General features: G+C 59.4%; 1 protein-coding gene across 2 annotated transcripts; it reads right to left on the reverse strand.

The window, feature by feature from the left end:
* Positions 1-98: 98 nt before the first annotated feature.
* On the reverse strand, positions 99-9,518 carry PPP1R1B (protein phosphatase 1 regulatory inhibitor subunit 1B). 2 transcript variants are annotated; one of them, XM_047758643.1, is made up of 7 exons: positions 9,259-9,518; positions 7,571-7,631; positions 7,257-7,279; positions 6,780-6,855; positions 3,504-3,707; positions 960-1,079; positions 99-883 (listed from the first exon to the last, which is right to left on the reverse strand). In XM_047758643.1, exons 1-7 carry the CDS (start codon positions 9,337-9,339, stop codon positions 834-836), a joined length of 615 nt encoding a protein of 204 aa, XP_047614599.1. In that variant the 5' UTR covers positions 9,340-9,518; the 3' UTR covers positions 99-833. The 2 variants fall into 2 exon arrangements, with proteins under 2 accessions (XP_047614599.1, XP_047614598.1); XM_047758642.1 differs by having other exon boundaries at positions 6,780-6,858; positions 9,259-9,517.
* Between the last annotated feature and the right edge of the window lie 1,074 nt (positions 9,519-10,592).

Genomic DNA, 10,592 nt, shown 5'->3' on the forward strand with positions numbered 1-10,592 from the left:
GACTGGACATTACGGTCGAGGACCTGACCCTTGGATGACTACCACATAGTGAACCTCCTCCTCCCTCTCCTTTTCCCTGAAAGAGAAGTCTCAGCACAGGTATTTACAAAGATTTATTACAGCAGGGGAGCGGTTCAGGCCTGGAGTCAGGGAAGAAGGGAAGAGGACAGAGCAGCTGGAGGACAAGGAGAGCCTAGATCCCCCACTGTTTGCCCCTCCTCCCAAGGACTTACACTAGGCGGCATTCCTGGCATCAAAGCACAAACAAAAGGCAACAAAGCAGCCTCTGCCAGTCCATCTTCCAGGCACCCAGGCTGGGGAGCAGGTGATAAGGGGAAGATTTCCAAAATGTGGAGGCTGTGGAAAGGATGCCTGAATCCTGGGCCCTGGTAGACGCCACTGAGAAGGAATTCCCAGGGGATGGAGAAGGATCTGTGGGCACTTACAAGTTCTCAGTACCCTCTTTCCCCAGATCTTAGGGTCCTGCCCTGTGGGTTTCCTATGCCCAGGGGAGAGGGTCTGGGGAGTAGAATTGTGAAGGATGAACCTTTGTCCCCCATTTACTGAGTTTTCCAATGCAGACTCTCACACCCCAGCTCCCACCCAGTGAATGGGGGAATGACTGGCAGGGGTAGGCATCAGGCAGCAAGTGCCCAGGGACTCTGAGCATCAGCCAAAGGTGGGCAGATAAGCAAACACAGACCAGCCTTAGTCTTCTAGAAGCCGCAGCCCTAGCAATTGAGGAAGGTACAAAATAGGGTAGGGATGGGGTGGGTTTCTGAGGAACAGCAATGCCCTCTCCACTTCCATCTGGGAGATGCAGGGCTTGGTACCTATGTGCCAGGCTCAGGGTGGGCAGGGCGCTGTGGCTCCTCCCCTGGCTCTGCAAGGCAAGCAAAGGAACTTAGGGCTTGGCCACGCCTACCAAGATCACAACACCAACCCTCCCCAAGCCTCACCACTTAATGCGGGGTCTTCCACTTGGTCCTCAGAGCTTCCAACTCTCTGGGGCTCATCCAGAGGGGGTGGGCGCTCCCAGGGACCCTCCAGACCTTGGCCACAAGTTGTCTTTTGTCCAGCTGGGGATGGGGAAAAGGGATAAAAACACAGGCTCTGGGGAGTTTCCATTGTGGTGCAGTGGAAACAAATCTGACTAGTATCCATGAGGATGTGGCTTTGATCCCTGGCCTCGCTCGGTGGATTAAGGATCTGGCGTTGCCATGAGCTGTGCTGTAGGTCATAGACACGGCTCGGATCTGACGTTGCTGTGGCTGTGGCATAGGACGGCAACTGTAGCTCAGATTTGATCCCTAACCCGGGAAATTCCATATGCCACGGGTGCGGCCCTAAAAAAGCAAACAAACACACAAAAATACAGGCTCTGAGTATCTATCTGGCTGTTCTGGAACATCAGCTGAGTCAGCTGGCTGAGGTTATGCTTTCCGAGGGTGACCATGGCATAATGGAGACAGCACAGGCCTAAGACTGCTCTTCCAATGTCTAACCGTATGACTTAGTTAAGTTTGTTGTTATCTCTCTGAAGGGGATGGTAAGAAAGAAATTGCATAGACTGCCTTAAATAAAACAATAGTTAATACTCTGCAGCTCAGTGCTGGCCCCCAGGAGCTGCTCCAGGAGTGGTGGCAATTGATAATTGCTCCTTGGTTGTCTTGTCATCTTTTTTTTTTTTTCCCCATTTTTTTGGCTGCCCTGGGGCATATGGCGTTCCTCAGGGAACCAGGGCCCAGGGATAAGATCCTGGAGGCAGTTGTGACCTGCACCACAGCTGCGGCAATGCTGGATCCTTAACCTACTGTGCCAGGGATGGAACGTGCGTGACAGCGCTCCAGAGATGCTGCCAATCTCATTGTGCCACTGCAGGAACTCCAGTTGTCTTGTCATCTGACCCAGTGCCCTGCTGTTTTTCCTGAGGGAAGAGTCTCCTCTCACCTCCTCTTCAGCTGTTCTGGGGTGGGGGTGGGGGGTCCTAAGAGAGAGACTCAACTCTTCCAACTGGAGTTTTTCTCCCATGGCTGATGCACCCACTGCCAATGCAGAGAGGAGGCCCATTCCATTTTGTTTGGGTGCAATGGATGGCCTTCAATTAGGGATTGGCTTTTTCTTTTCTTTTCTTTTTTAGGGCTTTAGGGCCGCATCCGAGGCATATGGAAATTCCCAGGCTAGGGGTCAAATTGGAGCTACAGCTGCCAGCCTACACCACAGCCACAAGAAGGAAAGATCTGAGCCACCTCTGCCACCTGCACCGCAGCTCATAGCAACACCGGATCCTTAACCCACTGAGTGAGGCCAAGGATCAAACCTGCATCCTCCTGGATCCTAGTTGGGTGGCTCCCACGCTGAGCCACCATGGGAACTCCTGGCTATTTTTCATCCCCATAAATAGTGGGACCCAAACGTTTAATGTGCACAAGGAGGGATAGATGTCTGCCAGACAGGGAAGAAAAACAGCCATGGGAGGGACTGAGATCCTTCTGCCTAGGAATTCTCTAGGCCCTGGGACCCCCCCATGGAGGTTTTTGGACTTGGGATCTCTATCTCCTGCGTAGGCCTCAGGCTCCTTCCTCCTCCCTGGCCCCTCTTCGCGGGCAGCTGGGGTTGGAAGTCCAGAGGATGCGCTGGTTCTTGAATCCTAAATTCTCCATCTAGACACTAGAGGGCACCCTCTCACCTCCAGCCTGGGAAATAAAAAGGAGGCAAGAGCCACAGGTTCCTGGAGAGGACTTATCAACCAGCCCTGAGCCTCTCCGCAGAGACCACATGCTATGTTCAGAAATGCAGGTGTCGGGGGCACAGGACACTCCGAGTCCTCTATCCCTTATCTCCTCGCTCCTTGCTACCACCACGGATGGAAAGACCTTTCTTGGGTCTAGCCACAAACCTCATGTGGCCTTGCCTTCATTCTAAGGAAGAGAGGAATTATTAGGGGAGAATAATTGGGAGAAGGACCGAGTCAAAAATGGGACCAGCCTTGGAGTTCCCACTGTGGCTCAGTGGGCTCCGAACCCGACTAGTCTCCGTGAGGCTGCGAGCTCAGTCCTTGGCCTCGCTCAGGGGTTAAGGATCTGGTGTTGCCAAAAGCTGCGTCATGGGTCGCAGATGTGGCTAGGATCCCATGTTGCTGTGGCTGTGGCATAGGCCTGTGGCTACAGCTCGGATTCATCCCCTAGCCTAGGAACCTCCATATGCCGCAGGTGCAGCCCTAAAAATGCAAAAAAAAAAAAAAGAAAGAAAGAAAAAAAGAAAAGAAAAAGAAAAGAAAAAGAAAAGGAATGCGAACAGCCCAGGTGTCAGGTTAAGGCTGAGAGCAAGGTATCCCGTGGGGTGAGAGGATGGGGGGGCTTGTGGTGTGACCACAGTTCACATGTGTGAGAAACTATGAACTGGGGGAGGGGGGGCTCATGTCCCATGTCCCAGGACACTCAAGGAGGACCCCATCTAACCCGTGGTGGTGGAACCCAGGCTTCACAACCCATTCAGCTTACCGGCCCCCCTGCTGCCCTTCAGCACTTCAGCCTGGCTGTCCTCCTCCTCCTCCTCTTCTTCGTCATCCTCCTCTTCCTCCTCCTCTTCCTCTCTTGGGTAGCCCAGCTCCCGCAGCTCCCCCAGCTCATCTTCCTCCTCCGAGGCCTGGTTCTCACCTAGGTTGCTGATGGACTGCAGGTGAGACTCAGCAATGCGCTGCACGGCTGGCACAGGGGGACCCGGGAAGGCAAGGGTCAGCCAGACCCAAGAAGCGAAAGGCATGTGGCCCAGCTCCCAGCCTCCTTCCTAAGGACAGAGCTGACCCCCTCAGGGGTCTAGTTGGAAAGCTAAAGGCTGCAGGTCAGCCTGCTGGGGGCCAGACCAGGGCAGAAGCAGCAGGGGGTAGATCCTGTTTGGCTCTTAAGTCCAAAGATGCTGGTTCCCCAGAAGCTGGCACCAGGCAGCTCCCCACACCATGGGTGCCAACCTGGACAAGACCAGGCGGGCACAGCAGCAGCTTAACATTCCCTGGCTGGAGAGCCTGTCCACTGGCTACTGCCCCAGGGGAAGGCACAGGGCCCGTAGGCCAGGCCCTGGGGGCTTTGTCCGTTTCCATTGATTGCTAAGGGTGTGGCTAGCCTGCTCGCACGGCTCACTGCCCACCCTGATCCTGCCTGCCACTCCATGGCCGGCTTGGTTCCCACTCACTGGCACTGTCCCCATCATTGAAGCTACTCCACACTCCTCTGCCCCCAGGCTCTAAGAGGTAGGAACAATTCTGAGACTAAGGATGCAACAGTCTGCAGCCAGCAAAGTCCGTGCCTGGGGATGTGGCGTGCTCAGATGCGGCCCCCACAATCTTGACCCACATCCCCAAGCTTCAGCTCCCTCTGCAGTGACCTAGAAAGCTGCTAACACCACCCACCCCCCCAACACCACCAAGGCCTGCTGGGATAGGACCTAGGAAGGGAAGAGTGTGGGCAGCTGGGGAGAAGTTTCCAGAAGATGGAAAGGACCAGGGGGCTAGGAGAAAGGGGCCAGGGCTGGGCGACTCTGGGAGAAGGGCAGGGTTTGAGGGGACCCTGGGGGGAGTGGCTGGGGCAGAGGCAGCAGGGGAACCAGGATCTGGTGGGATTTTAGAGCATCTGGGTCGCTAAACTCAAGGCCCACAGACCAGATGCTGATGGGCTAGGGGCTGGGGTTGCTGCAGCTACTTCTTGGTCCGCGGGCAGCCCCGCCCCTCAGAGAGTCCAGAGCGGGTAGATCCAGGCTGGAAGCCTCCCGTGTAGGGAGCAGGGCTCCGCACTCCTGCCAACTCGGGGACAGGCACAGAGGGTGCATTGTGTGTGCTGCTTGCCCCGCCTTGCCCCAAGCTCCGCCCGGTGCCTCCTGCTAGCTCTGGGCAAGCTACCCAGGCAATAAAAGCACAATAAATTGCCCTGCCCTGGCCTTGGGGACGCAGCAAAGCTTCACCTTGAGCCAAGCGTGAGAGGTCGGCCGGCCTTGGAGCGCCCCCCTCAAGCCAAGACTCACCATCTACCCTCCCACGGGGGCCGTGGGTTTCTCCCCTACAAATTCCCAACCCTGCCAGTTGCTTTCCCTCACCCAGTAAGGGACCAAAGCCTATAAAACAGGGCCCTCCAGGTTCAGAAGGGTCCTCTGAAGGTTGGGGGTGGAGAGGGAGGAGAGGAGGTGGCAGCCGGAGCAGCCGGGGGTGGAGAGCTGGGTTCTTCAGTTCCTGAGCCACAGCGACAATAGGTGTGTGCAGCCCTGTGTCGCCGCCCCCAGCCACCTGCATGCCTCGCCTTGTGCCTCTCAGGGCTCTCTGGGGTCTCCCCTCGCCCTCCCACCTGTCTCCTTCTTTCTGTCTCCATCTCTGGGACCCTGACCTCCCCCCCACCTCTCCCCACTCAGACCCTCCTAAGTCGCAGCCCAAAGGGACAGTGGGGGTGTGGGTGCATCTCTGGCCACGGCAGGGTCCCTGGGAAGCACCCTGGCCCTCCCTCCCCTCTTCACCCCAGCCATCTGCCCCTCGCCCACAAGCAAGGGTCCAAGGGTGGGTCTCCCCCGCCCGCCTGAGGAGAGAGACTGCTTTTGTTCCCTCTCCTGAGAAGAAGCCACCTCCTCCCTAATCCTGCTTCAGGGGTGGGCTTTCCCTGCATCCTACAGGCAGCAAGTCCTCCCAAATGCTGAAGCCACTGCCTGCTTGCTGTCCCATCCTCTTTCCGCCCTGGGGGAAGAGAATGGGTGCCAGTCCTTTTCTTCTCTCCTCCCAGCCTCGGCTGGCCCGACAGGTGTACCTGTTGACCTTGGCCGGTTTCTGGGAACTCATTAAACCCACCCCAGGGAGCTCTCAGCACACCCGTCCGGTCCCCCTCCCTCCTTCCCTCCCTCCCTCCGTGGGAGGAGGGGGCTGGCCAGGCAGGAAGAGCCGAGGTGGGGGTGGGAAGGCCTCCTAAGGCTTCGATAGGAAGAGACACTCCCCACACCCCCGCCTGTCCCGCCTTCTCTTCCAGGTGTATCTCCACCGGCTCCCCCACTGGAAGCCAAGTCTCCAGTGATTCACACCTGCTCTCTTTTGCACACCTTCCTCCCTCTTCCTGGGATGCCCCTTAGCACCTTGCTGGCCCTCTGAATTCCTCCTCATCCTTCAAATCCCAGCTCACACATCCTCTTCTCTGTAACTCCCCCTGACCCTTTTGAGGAGAAAGGCCTCAGGAGGGCAGAGGCCAAACTGCCCTCTTATTTTGCCCAGTGCCCACCAGGAAGACCGGGCATACCCTAGGTATTCAATGAGCGTGTGCTGTAGGAGTGACTTGGCTTTTAGGAGAGAAAAGAAAAGCATGAACAGAAGCACTGCTGTGCAGACCTGTGCAAATGGCAATGGAAATGGGAGAGGAGAGCAAGGGATGCAGCCCAAAGAAGGTGCCCTTTGGGGAAGTGGACCGGGGAGGTGGTCCGGGGAGGTGGTCCAGGGAGATGGTCCAGCGCACTTGCAAAGGAGACACAGGGCTGAGTCTCTTTAGGTTGGCACCTACTTGTTACGTGTGGGCAGCTACCTCTTTTTGTTCAACCCCATAACTTGACTTTAACCCACACCCCCCTTTTCAGCCTCTGGGCTCCTTCTGTTTACAAGGCCAAATTAAGAAAGCATTGGTTTGTAAGACGGGATTAAGGTGGGTACACAGACAATACCTCGCCATGGACAAAAGCTCAGGATTTCACACACACACCCATGGTCAGCTCAGTTCCAGGGGCCAAGGGGACAGGCAGACTGATGGGTGGAGGGGGAGTACCTTTCAGCGAAGGGGGAGTGTAGGCACAGGGGTTGGGTCTCTTCGACTTGAGGTGGTGCCCCTCTCCTGCAGCTCTCTGCTGGGGAAGTGCCAGGTTAAATGGGCTCACAGAGGCGCTCCCTTCGCCCCCCCCCATTCCATGCCTCCAGGGCAACCCAGGCAGACTGGTCTAGTCTCTGCTCCCGCTGCCCCTCAGCTGAGGCTACATGCAGTGGCTTTGGGCGGAACTCCATAGTCATGGCTCAGGGCAGGACCCCGGGTTCTGGAGGCCCAGGCTGAGCATGAGCAGAGGACAGACAAGGACAGAGGAGGCTCAGGATTGGCTGGTGGCACCCTGGCCCCAGGCACTCTCACCCAGGTGCCAGTTATGCTAATGTCCTCCTGGGGGGTGCCTTGCCATCAGCTTGGAAGACACCCCCTCTACCCCATCCCAAAGGGCCCTGGCATCCCTCCTCCCAGCTGCCCCTGGAGACTCACCTGGTGAGGGGAGGCCTCCTCCTCTGTGGGAGACCGCCAATGAGCAGGCCAGGAGGCAGGGAGAAGAGGGAGAAAGAGAGGGAAGAGAGAAAGAATCCAAATTACTTTCCCCAATGGTTCAACCTCCATGCCCTTTCCTTCCTGGTGTTGGGAGGCGCCTGGTCAATAAACGAAACTGGTGGAGCTGGGCTCCCAGACCTTACCCATCCCCCTATCTTCTGCTCAGTCTCTTACACATAGGACTTTGGCAGGGGCCCCAAGAAGCCATCAGAGTTAGGGTGGGGCCGGGACTGGGGGACAGAGAAGGGGCCCACCTGGAGAGGAGTGCTCTGAGAGCCGGAACAGCATGGCAGGGGTTGGTCTTCTGCGCCGGATCTAAGGAGATGGAGAAAGAGAAGGGAAGGAGAGGCGGACAGACACCTGCAGCCCACTCCCTAGCCCTCCCCGCCCCCCCCCCCCCCCCCCCCGCCCCAGGGAAGCAGGGGACAGTGCTTTGGAGTCCCCAGGCAACCTTTGCATCAAAGGCTGTCAGAGCTGAAAGGAACCCCATGGCTCACCCAACCCCCTCCTTTGACCGAGGTGAAAATCCTAGGCTCAGAAACATTCAGCAAAGAGCTCAAGGCCACACAGCACACCAAGGCAGAGAAGGAACAAGAACAACCCATCACTAGCTTCCAGCCGATGCCCATCCCACTCCGTGACTACTCCAGAGTGGGTACTTCCTTCCTTCCCCTCCCAAGGTCCTTCTCCTCCTGTTTTTGAAGACATCAGACCTCAGGAGCCATGACACCCATGTGGCCCTGCCCACCTAAGGTCAAGGCAAGGGCTCCAGAGAAACTGGATCCAGGCACAAAGGGAGGCTGAGCCCAGCACTGCAGGCACCTCCAACCTCCCACAGAGGCTCAGGTGTGGACCTGAGCCCCATGTCCACAGGGGCCCCAAGGGTGGTCTTTGGGGGCCTGAGTCTGGGCTCCTCTGGCAGTATTTCTCAGGGTGCAGAACTCTGCCCTGTCCTCATAAAAAACAAAAAGTTTGGTACATGAGCCAAGCTGAAGGGGGGGGGAGACTGAGCTCTCACAGTCACTCCCCCCCCTTCCCCCCAGCTTGGCAATCAGACCAACTGTCAGTTAATTAGGTCCCCTCTGAGCTCCAGGGAAATGCACAAAGAGAACCAGGTGAATTAAGCTGAAACCGCCACCCCTCCACCCCCACCTCCACCCCCAGCCAAGCTCCCAGCACTGCCCTCCAGTCGGAAAGTTGCTTTCCGGAGGGACCCAGCCGGCCTCTCCATGGCCCCCTCTACCCCCCCCCCCCAAATGACTTGGCCCACTCTCACTGCTCTGTTGGGTGGCAGCGGCATCTCAGCAACAGGTGAATGGCTAGATTTGGGTTGGGGGGTGGAACCCTCTTCTCTCCCTCCATCACCCCCCACCCCCGCCCTGGAGGCCTCCCGTGCCCAGCAAGGCTGTCGGGAGTGGCGAGGAGTTCTGGCCTCCGGGAAGTCTGGTCACCATCCCTCCTCCCCATGTCGTGGCTCTTCTCCTGCCTGCCAGGAGGTCCTAGAGATGACGGCAAGGCTCTGGAGACCCCAGCCCCCAGCCCCCAGCCCCCAGCCCCGAGCCCAGGCATGCAGGGTGGGACTAGAGAGCCGGCCAGAGAGGGTCGAGGGCAGCCGCGGAGCGCCTCCGTGTAGTGGGTCATTGTACCACGTTTCTCACATCTGAGGGCACCAGCGGTCCTCCTAGTGGGAGTCTTGGGAAGGAGGACACTGTGCGGGGTCCGGAGGACAGTCCTCCCTCCCGGGATGAGGACAGGGGCCCGGGGCAAAAGTTTCTGGCGAACTTCACGCAGCACCGCCCAGCGCCCCCGCCACGTCGGACGCGGGCCTGGGACTCCTTCGCCCGGGTCCCCCAGGCCGGTTCTGAGCCCGGGGAGCAGAGAGAGGAGCCCGGGTGTTGGAAGGGAGGGGGGCGCTGCCGGGAGTGGGGAGCTGCCCCCTTACCATCTCCACCTGGCGGGGGTCGAGCTGGCTGGGGGGCGCGGGCACGGAGAACTGGATCTTCTTGCGGTCCTTGGGGTCCATGGCTGGCGGGTGGTCGGCGGGCGGGGCGCGCGCCGCTGGGTCCGGGGCTGCGATCCCGGCTCGGCTCCCCCGCGCTGCTCCGGGCGGCTCGGCGACAGCGGGCTGAGAGCGGCGGGGAGGAGGAGGAGGGCGGTTCACGCACAGATAAAAATACCGCGCCGGCTCGGGGCGGGCGCGGGCGGGGGCGGGGGGCGGCCGCCCGCTCGCCTGCCCCGCGGGGCTCCGGGCGTCCCGGCTCGGGGCTCCGGGGCTCGCTGGTGCCTCGGTCCCCTCGCGCCGGCACCCCGGGCTCCCCGGCTCGCGGGTCTGGTCTCTGCCTCTGCTCTCCTTCCCTCGATCTCTCTCAGGGTCTCTCTCCGCCCTGCCTCGGTCCCCCTCGCTCCCTCTCCGCGTGTCTCTGACTCTGCCTCTCTCCGCCTCCCCGAGTCTCCCCCTCCGACCCCAGCCTTGGGGTCCCCAGCCCGTCCCCTCGGCCTGGGACTGGCGCCCGGGTGCTTGGTGGGAGGGCTCAGGAGAAAGTGGCCAATGAGCACGGAGAAGCGTGTACTCCCCGGGTGAGGGTGGGGATTGTGAGCCAGGACCCGGGGGAGCGGGCTGGGGGCCCCCTGCGGTCTCCCCAGAACTTGAAGCTGCATTATTGATGGAGTCCAGCCGGGAGGATCAGGGGGGGAGGCCGAGGGGAGCGGGGCAGCGGGGACACAGGACTCTGGCTTTAACCCCTTCCTGGCCTGGGTACTTGGAGTTTCACGGCGAGGCCTGCGAGGCCGTGGAGAGAATACCACCAGCGTGTCACGCTGTGAATGGGGGTGTCCTAGAAATCGAGTGAGCGTGAAAGAGCGGGTTGTGCGTGGGAGGACACGTGTCAGTCACCATGGCAGAGAGTTTGTGAGAGTGAGTGCCAGGGGCCCTGTGGTGCCTATACCTAGCGAGTGGTGGGGGGGTCGGTGTGGTGTGTGTGTGTCTAAGTGAGTAAGTGTGTCAGAGTGTCAAGGATGCGGGTGTGAGTGGCAGGCTGTGGGAAGACTGTGCGTGTGCGGGGGAGGGGGTGGAGTGGGGGTGGATGTCAGAGTCTGTCAAGGTGATGGGCAGGCTGTGCCAGCTTGCAGGGGGGTGGGGGGTACTGTACCCACAGCTCCAGCCTGTACAGTAGAGGGGGATGCGGTTGTGCTCCCGGGAGCTGTCCTGTCAGGGGTGGCGACTGTGTCCCTGCCTTGAGGTACACCCTGGAGTCACGTGTCTCCTGCCTTTTCTCT

This window comes from Phacochoerus africanus, chromosome 14 (genome assembly GCF_016906955.1).
Source record: "Phacochoerus africanus isolate WHEZ1 chromosome 14, ROS_Pafr_v1, whole genome shotgun sequence".
NCBI classification, from domain to species: domain Eukaryota; kingdom Metazoa; phylum Chordata; class Mammalia; order Artiodactyla; family Suidae; genus Phacochoerus; species Phacochoerus africanus.